Source organism: Alosa alosa, chromosome 5, assembly GCF_017589495.1.
Source record: "Alosa alosa isolate M-15738 ecotype Scorff River chromosome 5, AALO_Geno_1.1, whole genome shotgun sequence".
NCBI classification, from domain to species: Eukaryota; Metazoa; Chordata; class Actinopteri; order Clupeiformes; family Clupeidae; genus Alosa; species Alosa alosa.
Window position 1 is genome coordinate 6,277,451 of NC_063193.1, and position 24,583 is coordinate 6,302,033.

Consider the following 24,583-nt stretch of genomic DNA (forward strand, 5'->3'; position numbering starts at 1 on the left):
AGTGACTGCACAAATTTAATGAGGCAAATTAACATGTATTAATTCTGACCTTGTGCTTTTCCGACAGATGTCTGCAGCAACAAATACACCCCAAAACAAAGATGGCGATAGGACAAAGTGATTTTAAGGGACCTGAGAGATTTGTCGGCTACCTGTATCATCATCATTATAAGGTAAAGCGGAGATTGTATATTACACACACCCACTGGTGTTAACAACAGATTGCATTTGCACGTGACAATAGTCAATAATCAGTGCTGGAAAAAGAACAGAAAGTAAACAAGAGAAATACGCATAGGGCTGGCCTACTTATAAGTGGTCATCATGTCTCAGTGTCTCTCGGAGCCAGAGAGAAACAAAAGAAGTGATTATGTGAAGCGCTGGATGAGTGACAAAAGAAGCTGAGGTCATTATCCCGCATCAGCCAGTTCCTTCACCCTGGATAGGAACAGCCAGTAAATGTAAGTCACTCAGACCCCGTGTCGCTTTCTCAGCTGCCTCTGGATGTGTCGGAGGCTACGGCATGCCGAGTGGCGGCCTAGCCTTGAGAAGCCTTTTTTCGGGCTGCTTTTGACAACTCATTACCTTTAATTTTGGTGATGGATGTGAGTCGCGGCTCGGGGCGAACGCCGTCGTGCCACCCGAGACCGTGGCCTTGGCCCCCCGGATGGTGCAAGGCAGAAAGGCAAACGGGCAGATTCTCCTCAGATCTAATGATTGCCGAGGCACTGACAGCGCCACATCTCACCGTGGGGCAGAGGAGGAAATAGGCCCCGTGTGTGTGTGTGTGTGTGTGTGTGTGTGTTTTGCCCACACGCCTGTCTGTCAGTCTGTCCCACCGGCCGCACACGCTCCCACAAACCAACACGTAGAGCGGAGGCAACTCTCTAGTGTGGCCTACGCACAAGAACTACGGACGTCAGTTTGTTTTCTGAGAAAGACAAAAATCTGATTTCATACACAAAAACTAGCTAATGACCATGTGCTGGATGTCAGTTAACACCTGACTGTGTGTTACATGATTTGCAAGCCAGAGATTGTGAAGACCTATCCCACGCTTAAGAAAATAAGCATGAGCCTTATTATACACAGGTGCAAGCAAGCCTATTTCACACTGCATCAGTAGGCCTACCAAGAGGAATCTTACATTTTTTCAGCGTTTAGTAGCCTAGGCTACACAACTGATGCATATATACATTTAGTAGTGCACATCCTGGCTAATAGGCTACAAACAACTCTACAGTGCAGCCGTTGCCATATAGCAAATCATATATTTAGATAGATAGATAGATAGATAGATAGATAGATGGATAGATAGATACTTTATTGATCCCCAAGGGGAAATTCAAGAAATATATTTGTAGTCTGTCTAATGGCATCCTCTGTAGTTGCTAAACAGGGTCAAATCCCTCCAACCCTCCACTTCCGACTAAAAAAATGAGATCCACCCTGTTGTCACTGTTTGCCTCAGTCCTAGTTAGGGGGTAATCACCTTGTTGCTGGCAGTCCTCTCCCAGCTCAGAAGCCGCCACCACCACACACACACAAACTGTAAGCTACCTTGTGTGTTTTTCACTAATTGAATTGCCTAATGAGGTCCCCTGAGCTACATCACATTAACTTGCAGTTAATTAAAGCTTTAGCAGAGAGACTGACAGTGGATGAAGACACTGAATGAGCAGAGGAATGGAGAGAGATAGAGAGAAAGAGACACAGACAGAAATAGTGAGTTTTTCAGTGTGGCGAGGGAGCCTGACCTGATTTTTTTCGTCGTTGTTATGGGACTTTACATTCCAGGAAGGAACAGATGTCTATTATTTTTTTATTTGTATTTATTTTTGGCTGCCGATTTTGTTGCCCTGGCAGAGCTCCCTGCTTTCCAGTGTGTGTTGCCTAAAATTCAGCCCATTAAACATGGAGACTTAACTCCTCAGAAATATCAGCAAAACAGTTTTTTTTATTTTAGAAATATCGTCATTAAAGTGTCTGTAAATGAAGCAAAGTGCACCCCTTTATGCCGTGGTCATAAGATGTTGGGCAGAACAGTGATAAACACTTTCTGGAAATGTCTTTTATAATAACACAAGATGACTGACATCCCATTAACAACACAACCACACATAATCTCAGTCGCTCACCATTCCAAACTGGTTACTAAACAATATCAAAACCGGTTTACTCTTAACAAAGTTTAAAGAGCTGAATTGATTTCTTTGAGGCACTTCTCATTTTTACAACTTAGTCTTAGTCCCAATGGTCCAATTAAATGCTTAGGAAATTATTATTGCTCAAAGCAAATTGAAAATCTAATTCACCCTCATGTACAATAATGGAGATAATATATGAACAACATTAATTAAGTATCCAACTTAGAAAACATCCAAAGAACGAGAAAGGCACAGACTTTAAGAAACAATGTACAATGTTTATTTATCAATATCACACACTTCAAAATGGAGAGGGTTTGTTGCAAAGGCTGTGATAGTTTACCAGGACTAGGAATTAAACTCATAACTAATATTAAACGGCTAAAAGGAAAGGGGTCTTTTTGTTCCTTTTTGTTGTTTTTTTTTTAAAGAACCTTTTTGATACATGTTATTCTTTTATACAAGTAGTTCAGTTCAATGGATAAATGCATCAAATAAGAAGCCAGTTCTGCAGTAAACTTTACAAAAAATACATTTTGTTTTCGTAAAGAGAGGCAGAAAAGGAGGTGATCAAATATTGACCGATAATATTTATTTCCTTTTCATCATCAAAAAAGTATTGACCTAATGGCTATTTAAAAAGGTAAAAAGCAATATACAGCATTATTAAAACCCGTTAGGGGAAGAGAAACAAAAAAGAGAAAGAGTTGCTTTTGCAGTTTTATTCAGTTGATTTGGTTACCAAGGAGAGGGGCTGCGTCTGAAGCAAATGGTGGGAGTGCAGGGCAGCCTGGTGGAACGGGGAAGGCGGGGACAGCAGGGAGTGGTGCAGGGAAGTGAAGGGGATTGGCCGGGAGAGGATGTGAGGAGTGGACTGGCTGCTCGAGGTACCAATAGCGAGGGAGAGAGCGGCGTGGGAGGCGGAGATGGAGGAGGAAGAGGAGGATGGAGAGGATGACGAGGATGTGGATGAGGAGGAAGGGGGCTTCCCCGGGAGCGAGAAGTGAGGATGGTGGTGGTGGGAGCGTCCCTCGGGCTTGGTGGTGAGGGACAGGGGCTGGGCCTGCTCGGAGTGGGTGGGCGCCGGAGCGGCCGGCGAGGCCAGCGCCGCCGAAGGAGTGGCCGGCGAGTCCAGCATGCTGCCGTGCGACGACGCCGGGCTGTCGATGGTCTTCTCCTGCGGGAGGTACTGCACACACTGCTTCTTGCTGCGCGCCGAGAAATCTAAGAGGGGAAGAAGCAAGGGAAAGGGAGAGAGAGAGAGAGAGAGAGAGGGATAGAGTGAGGGAGAGAGAACAAAAAAGGTAAAAGGAAATTAGGAAAGGTGGTCCTGTAGCTGCACTTTATAGACACACAGCCATTAGATGTCTTTTGTAAGATGCAACCGATAACCAGAGGTCGGAAAAACTCCAGGTTCAGCAAAGACATGAAGTCCACACTAGTATCCCGAGTCAACCATATGGTTCTTCCTACTGGAACAGCAGCTCTTAAACCAGGAGGTGGAGCTGGTGAATGAGCTCAGCTGGCATGATGCATGGCATGGGTGGAGAAAAAAAACACATGGCAGCACTTGGGAGATGGAGGACCTGGAGTTTCCCCACCTCTGCTAATGAGTAGCCTCCCATCAGCTTTAACACACACAGTGAATGGTAGCAAGCCTTAGCCTAGCCCACACAGCAGACGGATGGGTGAACGGATAATGGGTCCGGTAACTTTTGCAAACGGTCATTCCAGTACAAGTGTCCGATGTTTCACAGCTTACCAGAGGAGTTGCTGTGATTCAGTTTTAAGTGATCAATTATGGGACTGCCAGTCTGCATGGTACACATGGCCTTATGTGACTCACTGTGTGTGTGTGTGTGTGTGTGTAATGGAGTGATGTGAAAGCATGCCAGCATTCAAATGGCTCTGGAGGGGCTTTTGTGGAAATGGACCTAGTCATTGGGGAGGTGAAGAGAGAGGATGGCCACTTTCACAACTCTGGCTCCGCTACCTGCACTCACCCTCCCAGCCTGTGACAGCCCGCTGTTAGCACTGAATCTCATACGCTGCATGCCCGAGAGCGCAGAGAGGAGAGAGGAGTTAGCAGTTAGCTAGCAGTTAGCCGGGAACAAAAAGACAACCTAACTGGGAATTAACAAACAAAACAAACAAACAAACAAAAACCCACTGAACTCGAAATCAGGAGAAAGCCATAAATAAACACATAAACAAAAAAGGAGTTAAAAGCTGGACAGTGATTGGTTTCTGATTCTGTCTATCTCCCCCATTAGATGGTGCAGTGGATCAAAAGAACTGCAGAGTGATTTTAGGCCAAAGGGAGAAGAGCAATAATTTGACCATTAAAGTTCGGAGGCTGAAAAATCCAATTCAGTTGTGTGAGACTTAAAAAGAAAATGACATTAGATACACTTTACAAGCCACAAACATCCAGGATTTCCTTCATGGATTACATTGAGTATCTATAGGCCCGTTTTGCACTCCTAAAGCTCAAAGAGTCTGCTGCGAGGGTAACAAGGTTTAGCCCCTGAGAGGAAGTTCAGCCCAGTGCGCTGAGGGGACAGACAGACAGTAAGAAACCTCTTACCCTCAGGCTTCGGCTCCGGTTTATTATCTCTCTTCCTCTTTTTCCGCTTGCCCTGCGAGAGAGAGAGAGAGAGAGAACAATAAGTAAAAGCGTGGAAAAAATGAAGACTGAAGTCTTGAAAGTCATGTTCGAGGAAGAGGTGTTTGAAAAAACTATATGCTTAAGAGGTACTCCTTGAACTTTGCCCTCAGCATAATTTGGAGTGCTCTTAAGAAAGGTAGAACTGTTGAGAGATGGGTTTTTGCCACCGTGACTGGCTAGAAGTGCTATGCGTTTGTCGTTGTGTGGGTGACAGTGTGGGGACTCACGTAGTTATCTCTTGCCGACCAGCCTGGGTACAGCTGAGAGTGCAGTTGTCGCTCTTTCCTCGCCAGCTCGTAGTATTTGGCCTGCTCCTCTCTTGATAGCGAGTGCCACTACGGATGTAAACAAGGCAGCATTGCTGTCAGTGAGTGAACAAACGATTACGAGGACACGCACGCACAAACACACACACACACACATACGTTGCACACTGTGGAACACTCTTCCATCTCACATTTTTCCTCTCTTGCACATGTCTCACACACACACACACACTTCTGAATTATACAGTTAACACAGATTTACAGGCGTACCCATGCTCACAGAGTACACACATTTCAGATTAGACACATACACGGACATGCGCGCTCCCTCACGCCCACACAAACACAACAATTTATCTCTCAGTCATACACATACACATACATGACCTCAGGGAACACACTTCAGATATGACAAACACTCTCACTCACACACTCTCACTCAAACACTCTCACTCAAACACACTCTCTCTCTCTCTCTCTCTCTCTCTCTCACTTGGGTCTCTCTCTCTCCCTCCCTCTCTCTCTCTCTGTCGGTTTACGTACCCTTCTGCCGAGAATCTGGTTGATGGCGGCGCTCTCCTTGAGGGTGCACTCAGCCACCACCTTGGCCCTCATCTCTTTCATATAGAGCATGAAGGCATTGAGGGGCTTTTTGATGTGCGGCTTCTTGTCCTCCTCTTTCTTCATCGGCCCCGGTGACTTCCTGCTGAGCAACATCGAGACAACGGCGGGCAAGTGAGTCAGTCACACAGTGAAACTCGGTGCACGGCCTTGAGTTCAGCCCAGTGTTATGTTAAAGCCTAAACTGCAGGGGTTGAAAACAGCTTTTCATCACACTAGCACATCATGAATGCAAAAGGTGTAAAGGTGACGATGGCGATGTTGGCAACGTTGCCGGGTAGAGTCAGTGAATGATGTTGTTTAGGCACTTTGCCAGAGACACTAGGCAAATTATGTTTTCCTAATCTGGAGAATTTAAAACCATCAGCAGGCAACCAGTCACAATCATCCAATTGATACATTTAGAAAAACATTTAGAAAAACCATTACAACAGCAACATTTTTCAAAAACTTGTCCCATTTATCACCATCTTAAAAACATGCAGTGAGAGACTGGCACATAAACAAAGTAGTAGCAGCAGTAGGCTTTGATCTAATCAGATCTGATAATATCAGAACCTATGGCTATGTTATGCCTATGACAAAAAGGTATTGATATATATATATATATATATATATAAAATCTATAAATATATATATATATAAAATATGAGTTCAAGATTAAAACAAACAAACTAACAAAATGACATAGATAAACAAATGACACCTAAACAAAGACCCAGTCACAGAATAAACAGGCTGAAAGCAGGTACTGGTGAGGAGGAAGAGGAAGGGGGAGGAGGATACTCACGAATGTGACGCTGGACTGTGGTCCCCGCTGGGCTCTTGTTTGATGGCTGGCGAAACGATGGCTGGGTGCGGGATACCCGTTTGGTGCAGACTGTGGGGGTGATGCACCATGTGTGGAGAGAAGCGACTCGACACCAAACTACAAGGAGGAGAACACACACACGGTCAAATAGGATCTGGTTCTTCAGTGTCCACCTGGTAGAATATTACACAACCAACACCTGGTTAACACACTTCATTACCTGGGAGCATTCAACCTCAGAAAATCTGTACCTTTTATCATGTACAATACAAGTTGCTTTTGGATGTACATCTGCTTAACAACTGTGAATGTACATGCAATCCTTTACAATATCTGGGCTATGGTGTTTAGGGAGTACTCAAGCCAGTTGCCCTACAGGTCCAGACACAATGCAGTGAAGCCCAAAGAGTCCAGCGCTGTTGGCCCACTACTGGCTATGTCGGAGACTAGACCTCTTTGTCTTTTGTCTCAGCCGAGTTGTTGATGTCAACATTAGCAGGAGAGGCCTAATGGGATGTCTAGACTAGAATAACAGCAAAAAAGCCCCATTTCCATCAAGCGCTACGAATTTCAGATTTTGTCCAAATAAAGACTTCATCAAAAGCCCCTTTATTCCCCCCCCCCACCCCATTTCACAGCTGGCGGGGGGTGCTGTTGCCACAGCGACGGCAGGGAGCAGACACATGAAACCACTTTCCTTTACCCCTCCTGTTTTTTTTTTTTAAAACACGGAAACGTCTTGTACGGCAGCCTGAACAGGACGCCTTCAGATACCAACACTCTGCTCCCAGTTTCCAGAGGCCAGCACAATGAGGCATTGTCATGAACAAGCTCTCTGGTTCCTCTTAGTCACAGCAGCACACCAGCTACACTGGCCTCTGCAAACAGCATGCTCGGACTACTTGATCAGTTCCCACACAGGTAACCATGAACTATTAGTTAGCATAAATATATAAAAATAAGTAAAAAAAATAAAAAAAATAATAATAATACAAAATAAATAAATAAATAAATGAATTAATGAATTAAAAAAAAAACTTGCCAAGCCACATACACACACATATATACAGTATATGTATGTATGTACAGTATATAGTTAGCTTAGTATATTTCTTTGTAAGTTTATCTAAATGTGATTTTCAGACGTTTTGAAATTTAAGAAGTGATACTTAAGGGTGGATGCCTGTGCGGCCGGTCACCTTGTGGTTTTGGCAAAAATACTCTGAAACATTTTTCTGTAAATATTTGGCAAATATGTATTCCACAACAGTGTCAATAATGAAAAAAGAATGACATTACATCTCTATGATTTAAGTGATAAGTCCTAAAATGTGGAAGACTTAAATAAATTCAGGAAGTGAACAACTACTATAACTCCTAAGAGACATTGCGGAAGAGAGAGGCGATGGCAAGGATCAAACCATATCGGTTATTTACTTTGAAGTCTGCCCTTACAACTGGGATGTGTTAGCATCAGAGCACAAAGACTGATAGAGTGCACATTCAGTACACACTCAGGAATTCCGTGTCAGATTGCCCACAGACTTTGGTGTTAATATTTCAGGTCACACACACACACACACACACACACACACACACACACACACACACACACACACACACACACACACACACACACACACACACCGTAAGGACTTGTACAAATCTCTCCCATTGGAATAGAGCTGCAGAGAAGATCACATGGGAGCTTTCACTTTTTTGAGGCAGTTTGATTCCTCCTGATCATTACACCAGGCTTTCATCTTGTGTGTTTGTGTGAATGTGTGTGTGAGTGTGCACTCACACATGTGTGCACATGCATGTGTGTGTGTGTGTGTGTGTGTGTGTGTGTGTGTTGTTTGAGCAAGAGACACTCAACATTCAACTCAGGCCGAAGCTGGTTTCCCACAAGAGTTGTACTCTGCACTGCAGAAAAGACAGCGGTCTTATTGCACGTGAGTGCAAACTCGCTTCTCCTGCAGGCGATGCCCTATGGCCAGCAGACATACACAATTGCAAGCATGCACTACTATTTCCCAGCATCTGTGTTCAGACACACACACACACAGACACAGACACACAGCATCCCAGATCAACACATGGCGTGGTCCCATTTCACGCCTGGCTGTTCAGCCACATTAGGTCCCTGTTAGCCGTGAAAACAGAGCAGGAATGCGCGGCGATCCACTCATAGCTGAGCGCGGCCCAACTGGCTTGGGCCGCTTCCCGCTTCATGCCTTTTAATTCCTGCTCCCAAACGGCTGGCTGATACATTTGAATCGGAATCAGGGGGCCGCGACCGGGTGCACACAGCCGTCTGCTCGGCAACCGCCAAACAGAGGTGTGTGTGTGTGTGTGTGTGTGTGTGTGTCTGTGTGTGTGTAGTATGGACAGGTAGGGAAGTGGCTGTACCTGGACATGGAGGCGTTCATGGCCAGTGCTGGGTAGGGGTGGCGGAACCCTCCGGGAGGGATGGAGTACATGGGTTGGCCCTGTCTGAGAGAGCAAAGACAGCCAGACGATCAGTGCTTCAGACTACTACACAACGGCATTATGCATTAGCATCACATTCACACTACAGAAACCCAGTCAATGTAAATAAGCCAGGGTGAGATTTATGATTTCTTAGCCATTAAGTATTGTTAGCCTAGTGCATACACAGTATTGCTAATAGTGGTATACATACAGTACTGTGCAAAAAGTTATGTTGTAAAGTTGTTATGCTGTCTGCCATCGGTCTGTATGAGTGTGTGTGTGAATGGGTGAATGTGAGGCATGACATTGTAAAGCACTTTGGGGGCTTGGAGGAGTCGATTAAAGCATATGCAGTCCATTTATGTTGTAAAGTGGTTATGCTTTCAAAATGACATGGATTTTGTATAGTTGTTGTACTCATCAATTTACAACATACAAAGTACAGCAAACCAAAAATACCTAAATATGATGTTTCCTATTTACGCCGAAAATAGAAAATAACTATGCCCAACAAATGCACAAAACTGTATAAGATGTGTGCATGTCTGTATGTATGTATGTATGTATGTATGTATGTATGTATGTATGTATGTATGTATGTATGTATGTATGTATGTATGTATGTATGTATAAAACAAAGATATATATGAAAGAAATGAATGAAATTATAAGCACAACAGTACTGTTAATGGCAGAATGTGTTATGTTTTCATGACTCACTGTGACACGAGCCATCCTAGGGGGTGGGCGATTTGCCCCACAGCTCCAGGAGACAGGGGGTAGTATGGGGACAATTCTGATGGGTGGGGGGTACGTGGGATTCCTAAAAGAAAACGGGAGCGGTTTTCTTGATTTCATATCAACAACATCAAAACTTTTCACCACCTTTCACCAGATATCTGCTTCAGGTCATCCACACAAAGCACAACGACATACACAAATGTGATTTCTTATCAACAATTTCAATTGAGGTTTTCACAACCTTTCCCCTTTTCTGCTTTTATGTCCACACAAAGCACAGTGACATACACAAATACAAATAAAAAAAGAGTACATTATTTAAGGGATAATGGACGACACGGTGGTCTGTTAACAGAAAATAATGCACGGTCGAGGTTGTAATACGGCCCGATGCGCAGCGGAGCTTACGGTTTAAACCTCATAAGTGCATTATTTTCTGTTAAGAGACAACCGTGGAGTCCATTATCCTGCTTATTCCACTATTGCCACATGCGTTGTGTTCATTTCCTGTTATAATTTAAACGTTTTAATCGCTAAAACTGTCTGGTTTGTAGAACTACTTTTTTCTGACACATATTAACTAATTTCTCAACTTGCAGGACAAACTGCCATTACTAGTTCTAAATGGATGGTTGCTATGGCCAAAGGCCAGTCGTTAGTTACATCTCTCCCATTGTCAAGCAGGCATATCGCAGGATTCTGATGAACCTTAGCTTTGAAACATCGCTATTTTACTTGGCCTACTGGCATCCAACTAGCTAAAAACCACCATCCTCATATGCTAAATGTTGCTACATTCTGAATGTTTGTATTTCAATTTAAGGCTTGGATGCAACATGACAGTTCATTTAAACTAAACAACGAGTTTGGTGAATTAATATGCAAGTGTGATACGGCCAACAAATTGGATCTACTTTGTAAATAAGCCAGAGTAAGATTTATGTATTGCTAGCCCAATCCATAACCAGTATTACTGTGTGTGTATGTGCATGTGTGTGTGTGCATGTGTGTGCGCGTGTGTGTGTGCGTGTTGGGCCTAGCACAAACCTGTCTTTGGGTCGAGGATCTCTGGGGACAGGTGTGAGGGCGGAGTGCCAGGGGGGAAGTGGTCGTTGCTGTAGGTGATGAGTGGCGTGAGTGGGTGGACGTGGTGCCCGTGCTGGACCACTGGAACCTTATTGGACTGCAGGAGGAAGATGGAGGGAGGAGGGAGAGGGAGAAAAAGATAAGAAAGAAAAAAAGAAAGAAAGAAAGGGAAAGAGAAAGAATGAAAGAAAGAGGGAGAGAGGACAAGAGAAAGAACATCTATGGTGAAATGTGCATCAGACAAACCATTGCACAAAGATGCTTAGTGAAAACAACAATACGATGACTTGACATTGATGCACTGTAGACTCGAAGTCTGCGAGGGAGCAGTGGGTCTTCAGTCACAGCTGGAGGACTCAAGACAGTAAGTGGTGCTATGGTATCTGGTAAACAACCAGCAGTGTGTGTGTGTGTGTGAGAGACACGGGACCCCATGATGCAATCTGGACCTCCACCAAGGAACACTGCAAGATTGCTCCGGCCTGCCAAGAACATTACTGCCCATTACTGCAGAGGGGAACTGTTTGTTCAAGCCTACAGGCAAAACAAGAGGGGTTGTGGAAACAGAGATCATACCAACATAACCTACATCACACATAACCCACTTAGCTGCACGTACAAAGAGGACCAGCATCCACAACTATCAGACGTTCTAATCGGTTCTAATAGCTCTGATTGAATTTGTTCCGCATTTTAATTGTGACGTTTGATGTTTGTAATGCATGTGAGTGTGTGTAATGAGATCTCTACAGATGTTGTCCGGCATGATCACCGACAATGTTGATAGTACGCCGTTCAAACATTCATCTCCAATGTTGGTCTGGCATCCAGGCGGTGTAGTGCACTGGGTTGAAATCTTGGTGGTTTGTTTCTCGCCACCTCTCTTCTCTTTCTTGGAATTCCGCTGTCGTTGCCAGGGGAACTGAGGCACCCCAAAAGACTGATGAGGAAGAGCTCAGCCTCAAGGCCTTTGCATGCCGAGTCTGTATTCTTTATCATGTGAAATTGTCACATGATTAAAAAAATAAATACAACCTCACATTGAACACACCAAATCCGAAACTTTTGTCCGTCAAAAAAGTTTTTGGACCAGATTCGATCTGTATAGTGTCAGTGAATGAGCTTTCCTACTGCAGCATTCTGTATTTGACAGACCGAGAACACACATGCAAAATTATTACGGATTTTGGGTGTAGGGCCTTTAGGGTCCTTCAACAGTACCTGTAATCATGGTGGTGGTACTGATTTCTGGGATAAGCACACTGATCGGGGAGCCTGTGCTGACGCTTCCTTGTCAGTCAGTTAAGGAGAAGGATAGGCTTGTTTTAACAGGCAACACAAGACTGCTTTTGACCAACAAATGCCAGGGCTAAGCAAAAGGGAAGTAGCGATACAACATAGCAACTAAACAAACCTCTAAATGTCCACCCTCTCCACATGTGTTAAAATTAACTCTGAAAAAAAAAAATCAGTAAACAATAGGCTAGTCCAAATGAATGACGCAATTGCTTTATTTGATACGACAGTTCAGTTTATACTTTCAGATCACCCATTTTGGATATGTGAAATCTATGAGGATGATGTGGTAAGGGAATGCTTAGGAAGTAATCTCTCCCACGGTCCATTGCAACCTGTTCCTTTAGCCTTGGTGAACATGTCATCCTTTTTTCCATCACAAAAAGCACACTCTCCTTTTAAGAGTGCTGTGATCATTGTGAAAGGCACACACACACACACACACACACACACACACACACACACAGAGAGAAAGAAAGAGAGAGAGAGAGAGAGTCACACAAGCATTGCACTCATACACAACCATTATGCACACAAAGGAAATCAATGTGGATCTCGTCTTAGTTGATCTCGCTCTGCAGGGAATCTACGATATAAACTTGTTTTTTCACCCTCCCTCTCCATCTCTCCTCTCCTCTCCTCTCCTCTCCTCTCCTCTCTCTCCTCCCTCTCCTCTCCTCTCCTCCCCTCTCCTCTCCTCCCCTCTCCTCTCCTCCTCTCCTCCTCTGGCCAAGCCTGGGCTGGGCCTTTGTGCCACGGCATCCAGGACTTCCTCCACTCGCTTGTCAAGGTAAAGAACAATCTCCTGCATTATGGATGGCGCGCAGCGCAGGCGGATTCCAGTCGGAGACCCCGAGACCGTGGTGCCAGCGCATTTTGGGCAACACTTCAATAAGACTTGGAAATGATGACCATCAATATTTAATGACTTGGAATACACCAGTCATCACGCGTTAGCGCTCAAACTGATTCTGAAGTTTGGTAGCACCTATTCCAGGGCGCCTGGACCGGAATTTCAAGCAGGCTCCGGGTGATATTCACACAAATCAACTAGAGCCTGGGGAAGGAAGAGAGGGAAAATATATGTTGTAGACTGCAAAGAGAGGGGGGAAAGAAACCGTCTGGATTGCAGTCCACCGGCATAAAATATCTGTTGTGGGACGGAGCACAGCAGATGCGTGCAGTATAGATTATATAGATGGCCATTACGGCAAGACATTTGAGGCAAAACAAGTCAGACAATGATTTTCCATGGTAAATATAATGAAGGAGCAGCCTGCTGTAGGATTTGATTAGGGTTTTTACCTCAGAAATCACTCACTAAGGACTAAACATAAGGTGGAAGGAGCAATGCAAGTCAGAGTGGAGCTGCCTACAACAGCTGGATCAAGTTTCACTTGAGAAAACAAAACAAAAAAAAAAAGAAAAAGTTTGACGATCCAAAGTATCCATTATTCATTTTTTTTTGGTATGTTTCGCTTGGTAATTTGGTCTAATTCAGTCAAATTGACCAACGTGGCGTGATCTGTGAGCTAGATGTAACAAGAAAAACATGTGTAACAGAAGCTGAGTTTGAAATAAAACAACATGCATGTGTACGTGACAGGACGGAAAGAGAGAAACCTGGAACCAGATGGTACATACATCATATTGGGTATGTGTACCATGGCGAACAAGTGAGGGAGGGAGGGAGGGAGGGAGAGAGATAGAGAAGATGAAGGGAGTATGATCACAGAAAGAGAAAATATTTATGTGATAAGGATGGGAAATCCATAGCAAAAGATGACTAGTTAAGAAATCATAATTGTCAGTTAATCAATTGTTAATGGAAATTATAAAATATTATAGTAATAAAATATGACTAAAATAAAACAAAAACAAGAAATAAAAAAAAAGGTCATTAAAGTGAAAGAAAACAGAAAGACTAAGTTCCATCCTACGAACTCGACCGCCATCACGGAAATAAGATCACCACAGAGCTGTCTTATCACGACAATGAAAACACACACACACACACACACACACACACACACACACACACACACACACAAAACACATACACACACAAATAAACAGACAGCCTGGGCACTTCGAGCGGGCACAAAAATCTGCTGAGGCAAGGGGGTGGACGAGACGAGACCAGGTGCCTGGCTGGCCGGCCACTCTGGACCTGTTCGGTCAGGTGGGACAAAGGTGCCAGGGCAGCAGTTGGCTGTGAAACTTGGAGCCATACTAAGAAAACCATCTCCTCTCCCCAGCCAGCCAGTGTAGGAGGGCAGGCGGGCAGGCGGAGGGGCGGGCGAGTTCGAGAGGTGCAGGGTGGACCTCATTCAAGCAAACATGTTTTTTGGATCTGCACATTTGAGATGAATTACAAGGAAAACAGCCGATGGGGAAAAGGGCTTTGGACAAACTGAATACCCCCTGTCTCAGCTGTTTGTGTGTGTGTGTGTGTGTGTGTGTGAGTATGTGTGTGTGAGAGAGAAAGAAAGAGAAAGAGAGAAAAGAGTGAAAGATGGAGCAAAAAAAGTATGTGTGTGTGTGTGTGTGTGTGTGTTTGTACTTTGGTGTCTTTGTACTGCATGTCCACTTTGGGAGTGGGACGTTTTGAATCTTCTCTATCACAGAGAAAAGGAGTCAAAAGAATGTATGGCACGCCGGGGAATCTGAGCCATGTTTGTCATCTCCAACAGGAAACGGATGGGAGAGAAGAGTGGGACGGCCGTGGCATCTCAGTTTAGAGGAGTGCGCTCCTTCTCACCCCCCCACACACATACACACACACACCCCACAAATTCATAATCAACCATAATTCAGACCACTCCGGTCATCAGATGGTCATCCGTCAAGGACGCAACACAATGTTCACATACATACAAACACACGGAAACAAGAATGGCAAGCTCACACACGCTCCTCACTTTGGTTTGGCACCAGAGAACTTCTGTCTGTCAACCTTGGTTAAGTCAAAGGGGTGGGGGAGTGTGTGTGTGTGTGTGTGTGTGAAAGACAGAGAGAGAGAGAGAGAGAAAAGAGAGAGAGAGAGAGAGAGAGAGAGAGAGAGAGAGAGATACAAGGAGAGACAGGGCAAATGAGAGTATGAGAGAGTGCGAGAGACAGACACAGAGGATCCAGGAATAACTGTTCTATGGGAATGGGCATTGAGGGGTAGACGAGGGAAAGGATGATGGTGTGTGTATGTGTGTGTGTGTGTGTGTGTGTGTGTGTGTGTGTGTGTGTGTGTGTGTGTGTGTGTGTTGGGGGGGATGGTGGTGAATGCGGATGTGCTGAAGCCAGGCTCTGTCTGATGCATCCTGTCCAACCCGACCACCTCCCACCCAATCCCCTTCTCCTCCACCAGCACAGGAGTAAGACTTCACAGCTCCACAGAGTCTTGCGGGGGGGGGGGATCAGTATGCAGTTTGTGCTCCACAGAGCCTTTGATTTTCTGATGGGGCTTTGGGCTGTTCAATGTCTTATGCAACAAGAGCCAAAGCCTCTGGAGTCACCCAGTCAAAAGGTCTCTCTCTCTCTCTCTCTTTTCTCTCTCTCTCTTCCTTCTCTCTCTTCTCTCTCTCTGTTCTCTCTGCTAGAGACAAGTGGACAGAGTTTACTTCAAGCTTTTAAAAAGAACAAAGGATGGAGGGGAGGGGAAGATAGTCTACAAAGAATTGAAACAAGGCTGGTCTCGCCTCTGCTGCTGTGCGAGGAAGAGGAGGAGGAGGAGAGGGGGAAAAAAACATTACCAACCCGGTCGGAAACGTGGCTCAGTTTGGAGGATGTCATCGGAATGCCAGCCCCGTGTCCACTGCTGAGGTCATTTAAACAGAGCTATGTGGTGACCTCAGCAGGGCTCCTAATTGAATAAGCGCAGTGGACGCAGACATGACACACCGCCCGAGGGCCTGGGACTGCAGCAGCATTGTGTTGGTCAACCTGACGGCCCGAGCAACAACAACAAAAAAAAAAACACTCAGGACGCACTTAAGGTTTCCCACAGCCTGACCACAAACACGAGATATATTCACTCTCCCACACCAACACACTCTTATATCATGACAGCTGGATTGTCTGGATGAAATCCCAGCATCTCACAACAGCTATACGGATTAAAGTCAACACATCGTTTAAGACACTTAACCTAGCCATCATGCTACGAATCACCAGTGCTAAAACAGTAGCAGAACCACAGTTCATGCTAATATTCACTGCCAGCATTTCAAACCACAGATGTGATCTTGGCCCGGGGATGCTAATCCGGTCAGTCCCACGCATGGGCTGCATTTCAAAAGGAGACCAGTCCCAACTGGACTGATGTCAGTGTGACTTAAGGAGATATAAAGCACATGCATACACGTGCACAACTTTAGCTTTAGAATCCTGACCACTACTCAGAAAAGAGCGACTCATAGGGGGTGAGGCTGAAATCAAAAAGGGTCTGATGATTTCATTATCACCGTATCGGACTGCGCCTGGTATTAAAGGCTCCTGTTGGCCAGATCTCTCCCGCTGCATCTGACATACAGCTGATGGCCAGTGGTTCCCACAATGCATCACCTGGCCCGCTGGCGTCTTTGATGTGTTATTCATGAAGAGGCAGCCCTCTGAACACAGTAGCTTCAGGGTAGATAAAAGGTGTGTGCCAGTTTGTGTGTGTGTGTGTGTGTGTGTGTGTGTGTGTGTGCGCGCGTGCGTGTGTGCGTGTTTGTGAATGTATGTGTACACCCACTCCCCTCTGTCTAATTCAACTGGCCAGCCCCTCATCACCCTTCCCTCTAGTGTACACATGTGTGTGAGTACATGCAGAGACGACACACACACACACACACACACGCACACACACACAACCCTGAATGCTAAACAAACCTGTCTTCTGAATAATTGAGTGCTTCAGACAACCACCCCTCCAAAATTACCATACAGACCTTATGGACCCAATCTGCAAAGCGACAGGAGAGACATCCAAAGGCGTCTCCTTTCAACTATTGTTTGTTGTGTGCGTGTGTGTGTTTTTTGTGCGTGTGTCCATGCAATTGATGTGTTGGTGTGTTACATACATACATATACATATATATATATATATATATATATAGTGTGTGTGTGTGTGTGTGTGTATATGTGAGACAAGAAGCATAAACAAAATTAATAATGAACAGATCCACGGTTTGTTTTAGAAAAAGGGAGATACCGTAATGACTTTTTAATGACGGCTAGTATGGGTGATGGTGGACAAGCCTGAAGCTTGACCTTATGGAATCGATCCCTAACTGGAATATAACATTAGTGGTGATGTGTGCTAGGGCTGCCTGAAGCCTGCCTGAGTAATAAGCAAAGCTTCTTTTTTGTGAGGAAGGACCCCACAGGGAGCTTTTAAACCTAGACTCTGCTTGAGGCAAACAGTTCATAGACGCTTTTAAAAAAGTCCTCATAAAGTAGTGAAGACAGTGGAAAAGTGTAAGTATTTTTTCTTCTTTTTTGTCAAGTTTGTGCTCACTTGACATGTGGGAGGCCTACATTCACTCTCTCCTAGTTTTTCCCCTCTTCCCTTAGATTGTAAAGGACATGGAGGAAAAGAGTGAAGGGAGAAAAAATGTCTGCATATCAAGTCATCATAAATATTGAATGGGCCGAGATCTCACTGATGTGATCCGTATCGCGGGGCTCGAATGCGGAACACGCCTGTTTTAAATAAAGGAGTGCTGGTTCTCTCCTCCCTCAATCTCTCCACCTCTCCTCCTCCTCTCTGCGACTTGTTCTGCCGGCCGGCTCCATCTCAGAGGGCCTCTGGGCCGGCGGGGCTCTGCTCTCCCTGGCCCGTCCCGCTTCTCTCATTAGAACAGGGGCAAACACAGCCTCCAGGCCCCCGAGAGCACCCCTATCCTCTCTCGCTTTCTCTCTATGTACATCTTTCAAACTCTCACATTGCTAGTGTTCATCTGTCCCTCTTCTCTCTCTTTCTCTCCCTCTCTCTTGCTCTCTTTCTCTCTCACTCTCAAACTGCTAGTCTTCATCTGTCCCTCTTCTCCTCTCACTCTCTCTCTCTTTCTTTTCGTCCCTTTCACCTTTCCAGCTCATGATCACCGTCTTCACCTCTCTCTCTCTCTCTCTCTCTCTCTCTCTCTCTCTCAAACTCCCACTCCTTGTCTTCATCTCTCCCTTATTTCTCTCCATCTCTTTATGAACCCACCTTCGTCATCTCCATCTCTCGCTTTCTCTCCATCTCTTTATGAACCCACCTTTGTCATCTCCATCTCTCTCTTTCTCTCCATCTCTTTATGAACCCACCTTCGTCATCTCCATCTCTCTCTTTCTCTCCAGCTTTCCAGCGCTCACTTTGACTCCCCCACAGAAGCGCGCACCTTTTCAACGGCACCTAACCTTGACTTGTTTTTCCTGGATTCTATGTTTCATAAAACTTTTGTTGAAAGCAGTGGAGGAGCAAACATCTCTAGACTCTCACGGCACCGGAGAGGCTATCAAACACACACACACACACACACACACACACACACACACACACACACACACACACACACACACACACACACACACACACATACAATACAGCAAGTTCTTGGCCATGGCCTTTGTATATATTTGTGTTTGTGTTTGAGTACCTATCTGTCTCTATTCAGGTTTGTCATCGCGAGTCTGATGTTGCTGCAGAATGACCTTCCCAGTGACACGAAGGTTAAGTAAATAGTTGCGATTGGTCGTCGTCATAAAAGAGAAGCCCTGTCTGCTTTTTTCTTCTTTTTTCCAAACCAGGCAAAAGACTCACACACACACACACAGAGAGAGAGAGAGAGAGAGAGAGAGAGAGAGAGAGAGAGAGAGAGCAGGCAATGGCTGGCAGCGGCATGGAGGCTTGCCAAACGAGGAAGAGTTCGCCGCGTCCAAGCCTCCTCAATGCCCACCATTCATCTCACGCTAACTCAATTCCCATTACGCTTGCCTCTTATTCAGCCTCTCGTTCTCTCTCTCCCTCTCTCCCCCTCTCTCTCTCTCCGCCGCGGTCCGCATAATGCGAGTGCATGCATTTTATAATGTTATATATTAAGTAAATAAAATCAAACTCCATTGGCAGCGGACAAGCGTGGCACAGCACGGCCAGTGTCCCCCGGGACAAAAGCTCCACATAGGGCGAGGGCAGGGTGAGCAGGAGGTCAGCACTTATTGTAATAAAATAACCTTAATTGGCGGCCAATTGAGGTGGGAGTGACTCACGCGCGCGGCCTTTACTAGACTAGATCCGACTCGAGTTGTCTTGTCTTGTCACTGCTGATGATGGTGGTGGTGGTGGTGCTGGTGGTGGCAGTGCTCTGACCGCTCCACTCTAGCTTTGGTGTCTGGCCGGCATCGAGTCACCGCCTCTGACATCAGCCTCCCTGGACGCGGCTCAATGATGACTTTGTCGAGCACATCATTGGATTTACGAGGCCGCGACGCACGGCCCATAAAAGAGAAAGGACGTCTCAGAGAGCATGTTGCAAACCGCACGCCAACCTTTTTCATGGGGAGGGAGAGGGGGTTGGTGGGAGTTGGTGGTTGGGTTAATAAGGGGAACTGATGTCCCTCTTTCACCTCCGCCTTGTTGTCTGGCACTGGGGAAGGGTCATCAGGGTAGGCTGCTGATTGGCAGTCTGATTCAAGTCTCGGGCCGAGCGCATTACTGCACACTATTTACCCCAGATATGGGAAGTGACCACAAACAGACACTACACAGCACAAGCCTTTTCTGAACTCCTCCTTATGCCTTGTAGTAGTAGTAGTTGTTGTTGTTGGTTTTAGTTTAATTCTATATCAGCACAAATAGCTATCATAAAAAAGGTAAAAAGGTATAATACAATAGTATAATTAAATCAATAAAAGAAAACAACTACAATTATACAGATAAAACTAATTTTAAGATTTTTCAAATCCACATTTTTTTCTCCTTTTGTTGTAAAGGGGTGTGGGAGGGTTATCTGGATTGATCAGCAAACAGACGCTTCCTTGAGGCGCCTAAGGAGTGAAAAAATGTCTCAGCACACCAGGTCCTGTGAGGTCAACGAGGAAAAACAAAAACAAGCAATCCCGTCTAACAGCCCAGCGCAGTGTGCGACGTGAGCAGCAGGTGTACGCAACGTTACCGCTGAGGAATCTTGTCAGAGGCTGTGGAGAGAGAGAGAGAGAGAGAGAGTGTGTGTGTGTGTGTGTGTGTGTGTGTGTGTGAGGTAAACTCAAAAAGAAATACATGCGGTTTAAGATCAACTTGTTTTAGCCCATCTGGTCTTGTCTTCTCACGGATGCTTTCCCAGATCCATTTCCCTTTTAACGTCCACACTTGGTCATTGAACACTTGCTGACACACAGCACTGCTAAAAGGACCAGCCATCAGCGACAGACAGACACAAAATTACCCACTTCACGTCGGCTACTATGTCATTATGAGGCCGTCATGTGAGCCAGGGATGTGAACCAGACTATGCCATGTTGGTGACTACTGTATTGTTCAGTAGACAGAGACAACACTGGAGGCATGTGTTAGTGAAATGGCTTTGTGGTGGACCCAGGGATGTGGACTCACCAAGTGTCCAGGAGTGGGCGAACGGGAGTCTTTGAGGGCGGCTGTTCCTGGGACGTCCAGAAGAGGCCATTTCATCGGCAGGTACTGAGGAAGGAAAGAGATCGAGAGAGACTCAGACAGCCGTAGACTTCCAACACTGAGATAAATCAGCAGACTGACTCACAGCCTGCAAAACGTAATATGACCAGAGGTGCATGAAGTATGACTGTTGAAAGAGATCTTCCACACACACACACACAAACTCTGGTCAGACCTTTCAGACTGGAAAATTCCCTTTCAAACTAAATCAGATCATTTCATACGACTATCACAAAGGGCCAGCATATGGATCTCTTTCACAGAGAAAGCATGATTCAGTCCGTGTGTAGCAAATAAGATTTGGCTAATAACATATAAAAAAACAGCATGAGCAACAGATGAGAATTACAATTATGACAAGCACCTGTGTGTGTGTGTGTGTGTGTGTGTGTGTGTGTGTGTGTGTAAGATGCACTTGGGGCTGGAATAAGAGGAGTGACAGAAGTGTGAAATCGGGTTTTGTCGGGGAATGTGTTTCTACAAGAGTCCAGCTGTGGACTCCCATCCACTGAGAGGTGGGGAGGGGCAAGTGGTTTGTTTGTGTGTGTGTGTGTGTGTGTGTGTGTGTGTGTGTGTGTGTGTGTGTGTGTGTGTGTGTGTGTATGTATGAGAGAGAGAGAAAGACAATGAGCGTGAGATAACAAGTGAATAAGTGAAAAGGAGACAGAGAGAATGTACACCACTGAGGCAATGGCAGGTGTTTGTGTGTGCATCTGTCAGTTTAAGTGTGTGTGTGTGTGTGTGTGTGTGTGTGTGTGAGAGAGAGTGTGACAGAAAATATACATTCGTGGGATTGTATATATAGGGGACAAGGGGTAATGGGGGCAAACAGCTGGAGGCAGGTCTTATCCAGCAGGAAAGATGGGGATGGCTGACACTGTGTGTGTGTGGCTATGTATGTGTATGTGTGTGTGTGTGTGTGTGTGTGTGTGTGTGTATGTGTGTATTTTGTGTGTGTGTGTGTGTGTGTGTGTGTGTGTGTATTTGTGTGTGTGTGTGTGTGTGTGTCTGTAGCTGCTTTCAGACACGTCCTCCGTAGTATATACGGAGCTTTGTCAAATGGAGGTCCGACCCTTCGGGTGATTTAGATATGATGCTAACATGCTGACATTATGCGGTCATATGTGTGAACGACACCGACGCAAATGAACAGAATCTCCGTGTGGTTGAACACGCACATGAACAGAATCTCCGCATGTTCTTTGCTTTGTTTAGACACAAGCTCATTTACATAATGTCCGTCCGAAATACTAGGAGGGTTATGTTGTTCAGATATATGGCCCAACCGCTTGACATCCACTGGGTCTGAAAGCAGCTTGTGTGTGTGTGTGTGTGTGTGTACACAAGTCTACCCCTTCCTGCAAATCTGACTCACTCATACCAACTGCACTACCTGCAAAACAAGCAAGAGCATTTGCTTACGCAAGATGGGGCTTAACTACCGAATTGATATGTGCATTTGGGCTTGTATGGGAAGCCGGGGTTTACAAACGTTTTTGTCTCAGTGACTCGGAGTATTCACTCCACGGAGGTCTGGATTGGAGGAACCTTCTCAGACTCTAGTCATGGTGAACGTGCGGGGGTATTATGTGGCTGAGGAGTGGAATCTGGTCATCTGGTTAGAGTAACCCGCTGGACACAGGGGAGATTTTCAGCAGCACTATGGACGGCCACTTGCTTTTACCCGAGCCGAGGATTCCAAAATGAACCACACAGCTTCTTTTTACTGTTCCAAAGTGTAGGGAGCCCCCGAGAACACTACCACCCTGCCCCCCACCCCCACCGGTCTCATGTGTTCCCCTATTTCCAGGGAGGTGTTGTGCTGGGCACGACGCGCTCTCGTTTTCGCTGAGTGGACAGATTTGGAGATCACACCCTTCACGGAGACTGAAGAACTGAACTACTCAGACCGACCGCACTGGCGGTGTGTGTGTGTGTGTTGGGGGGGCTGCACTAACGGCCAGTCAGGCAAAGACTGGCTGGCTGGCTGGCTGGCTGGGTGTTGCCTGAGCCCGAGCGAAAGACTGAGTTCCACTGTCTCCCCCTCGCTCGTGCACGTCTGTGACTAATTTGGTCCACCTGTGGGACTGGCTCTCGTTATAGAACACTACGGCAATCTCTTGCATTGCCTGGCGGCCGGTCTGATTCGGAATTCATTTCCTGAACCCCCACCTACCCACCAACCCACATTCACAGTCTACAACCAAGCTGACAGCCGACCCCCTCCCCCCGAAATAAAATCACAAACATACACTTACACAGAGGGAAAAACACATAAACTACCAAAAAAACAAAACGCTCCAACTTCGAAAAATCCCAAATCCCGAGCCCAGTGGTAAACACACCGAGCACCAGTCCAATCTCTTCCCCCAGCCATCCAGCTCATGCACATGCCTAAAATCACAGGAGAGCTCTTACTTAATTTGGAAAAACAGCCCTAATTGTAACTCATATAAAGTGCGCTCGCGCTCGCTGCCACCTTGGCCGATTCATGCTTCCAGGAAACCCCGGCACATAGCTCCAGTGAGGCCGTAGTTCATGTGTGTAGGACGTGTACCCCACACCCTGGATAAATAACACTAAACCACATTATTACCTCCCAGTCGGATTGCGGCCAAATCATAACATAATCTCCATTTGCGATATTTACTGACAGATATTTATACACAGGGATTTAAGATATCCATTGAAAAGGGGTGGGAAATAACATGAGGCTTTAAAGTGGACCAAATCAAATGGCTTTTTAAATGGTATGTAGAAAATACTCTGACCTGTCCCCTTGCAAAATGCACACAAAAACACATTCTCATGACATCCTGAGGATGACCGGCCCCCCCTAGAAGGTCAGCCTGTTCGCTGTGCACCACCATGACTCGGCTCGCAGGAAGGAAGTTTGGAAGGCCATGGGTTAAAAATGGACAAGACATATAGAGACCGGAGAGAGGGGAAAGGAAAGGCAAAAAAAGACAAGACTAGAGAGGGAATTGGGAAAAAGAATGGAAAAAAATGAAAGAGTGTGTGTGTGTGTGTGTGTGTGTCTGTGCAAGTAGGAGAGAGAGAGAGAGTGTAAGTCAGAAAGAGGGAAAGACAGTGACAGAGAGAGAGAGAGAGAGAAAGACGGACAGAACGGGAGACAGTGGAAGGGAGGGAAAAGGGTCCATTTTCAGGAATGGGCCGTGTGGAGTGGGCTGAGGGTATTGTTTCCTAGCAGCTGGAGGACCACCGGACCACTAGAAGAGCCAGCGAGGGCAAGTGGGAGGAGGATGAAAGGAGCTGGATGTTTGGAAAGAGGTAGGTCTGTGTATGTCTGTGCGTATGTGTGTGTATATGCCTGTGCGTATGTGTGTGTGTGTGAGAGTGTGTGTGTGTGTGAATGTGTGTGAGTGTGTGTGTGTGTGTGTATGTGGAGGGGCTGCAGAAGCAAGCCTTCCCCAGCCTAAAGACAGGAAATGCTTGGGATTGACATCAGCTCTCTTCCCACTCACCCACTCTACAACCCCCTCCCTTCATCCCCACCCCACCCCCACCTCCATCCTCTCTTCCCCTGCGGCTGGGCGCTAAATCACAGGGTCCCCCTGAATGACGGGGGCCTCCACCCGCTCCACAACTATCAGGAAAGGAGCAGAGAGGAGAGGAGAGGAGCTGAGAGGAGAGAGGTGAGGAGAGAGAAGAGGAGCAGAGAGGAGAGGAGAGAGGAGAGGAGCAGAGAGGAGAGGAGCGGAGAGGGGGAAAAAGGAGAAGAGCGGGGCTATGAGGAGAGGAGAGGGGTGAGGGGCTATGAGGAGAGGAGAGGGGTGAGGGGCTATGAGGAGAGGAGAGGAGTGG

At 46.0% G+C, this 24,583-nt stretch overlaps 1 protein-coding gene across 3 annotated transcripts in view; it reads right to left on the minus strand.

Annotated features, from left to right (window-relative positions):
* Positions 1-2,404: 2,404 nt before the first annotated feature.
* The window catches only part of LOC125294918 (transcription factor 7-like 1-A), a 50,155-nt gene continuing 27,976 nt past the window's right edge, over positions 2,405-24,583 (minus strand). Inside the window, exons 4-13 of one of the 3 annotated variants that reach the window (XM_048243987.1) lie at positions 20,681-20,764; positions 10,777-10,912; positions 9,709-9,811; positions 8,926-9,009; positions 6,493-6,630; positions 5,625-5,787; positions 5,043-5,150; positions 4,735-4,786; positions 4,151-4,195; positions 3,286-3,371 (exon numbers count right to left, since the gene is read on the minus strand). In XM_048243987.1, coding sequence (XP_048099944.1) covers positions 4,176-4,195; positions 4,735-4,786; positions 5,043-5,150; positions 5,625-5,787; positions 6,493-6,630; positions 8,926-9,009; positions 9,709-9,811; positions 10,777-10,912; positions 20,681-20,764 — 888 coding nt within the window. In that variant the 3' untranslated portion in view covers positions 3,286-3,371; positions 4,151-4,175. Of the gene's footprint in view, positions 3,372-4,150; positions 4,196-4,734; positions 4,787-5,042; positions 5,151-5,624; positions 5,788-6,492; positions 6,631-8,925; positions 9,010-9,708; positions 9,812-10,776; positions 10,913-20,680; positions 20,765-24,583 lie in introns of all 3 variants that reach the window. The other 2 variants (XM_048243985.1, XM_048243986.1) reach the window with 2 other exon arrangements.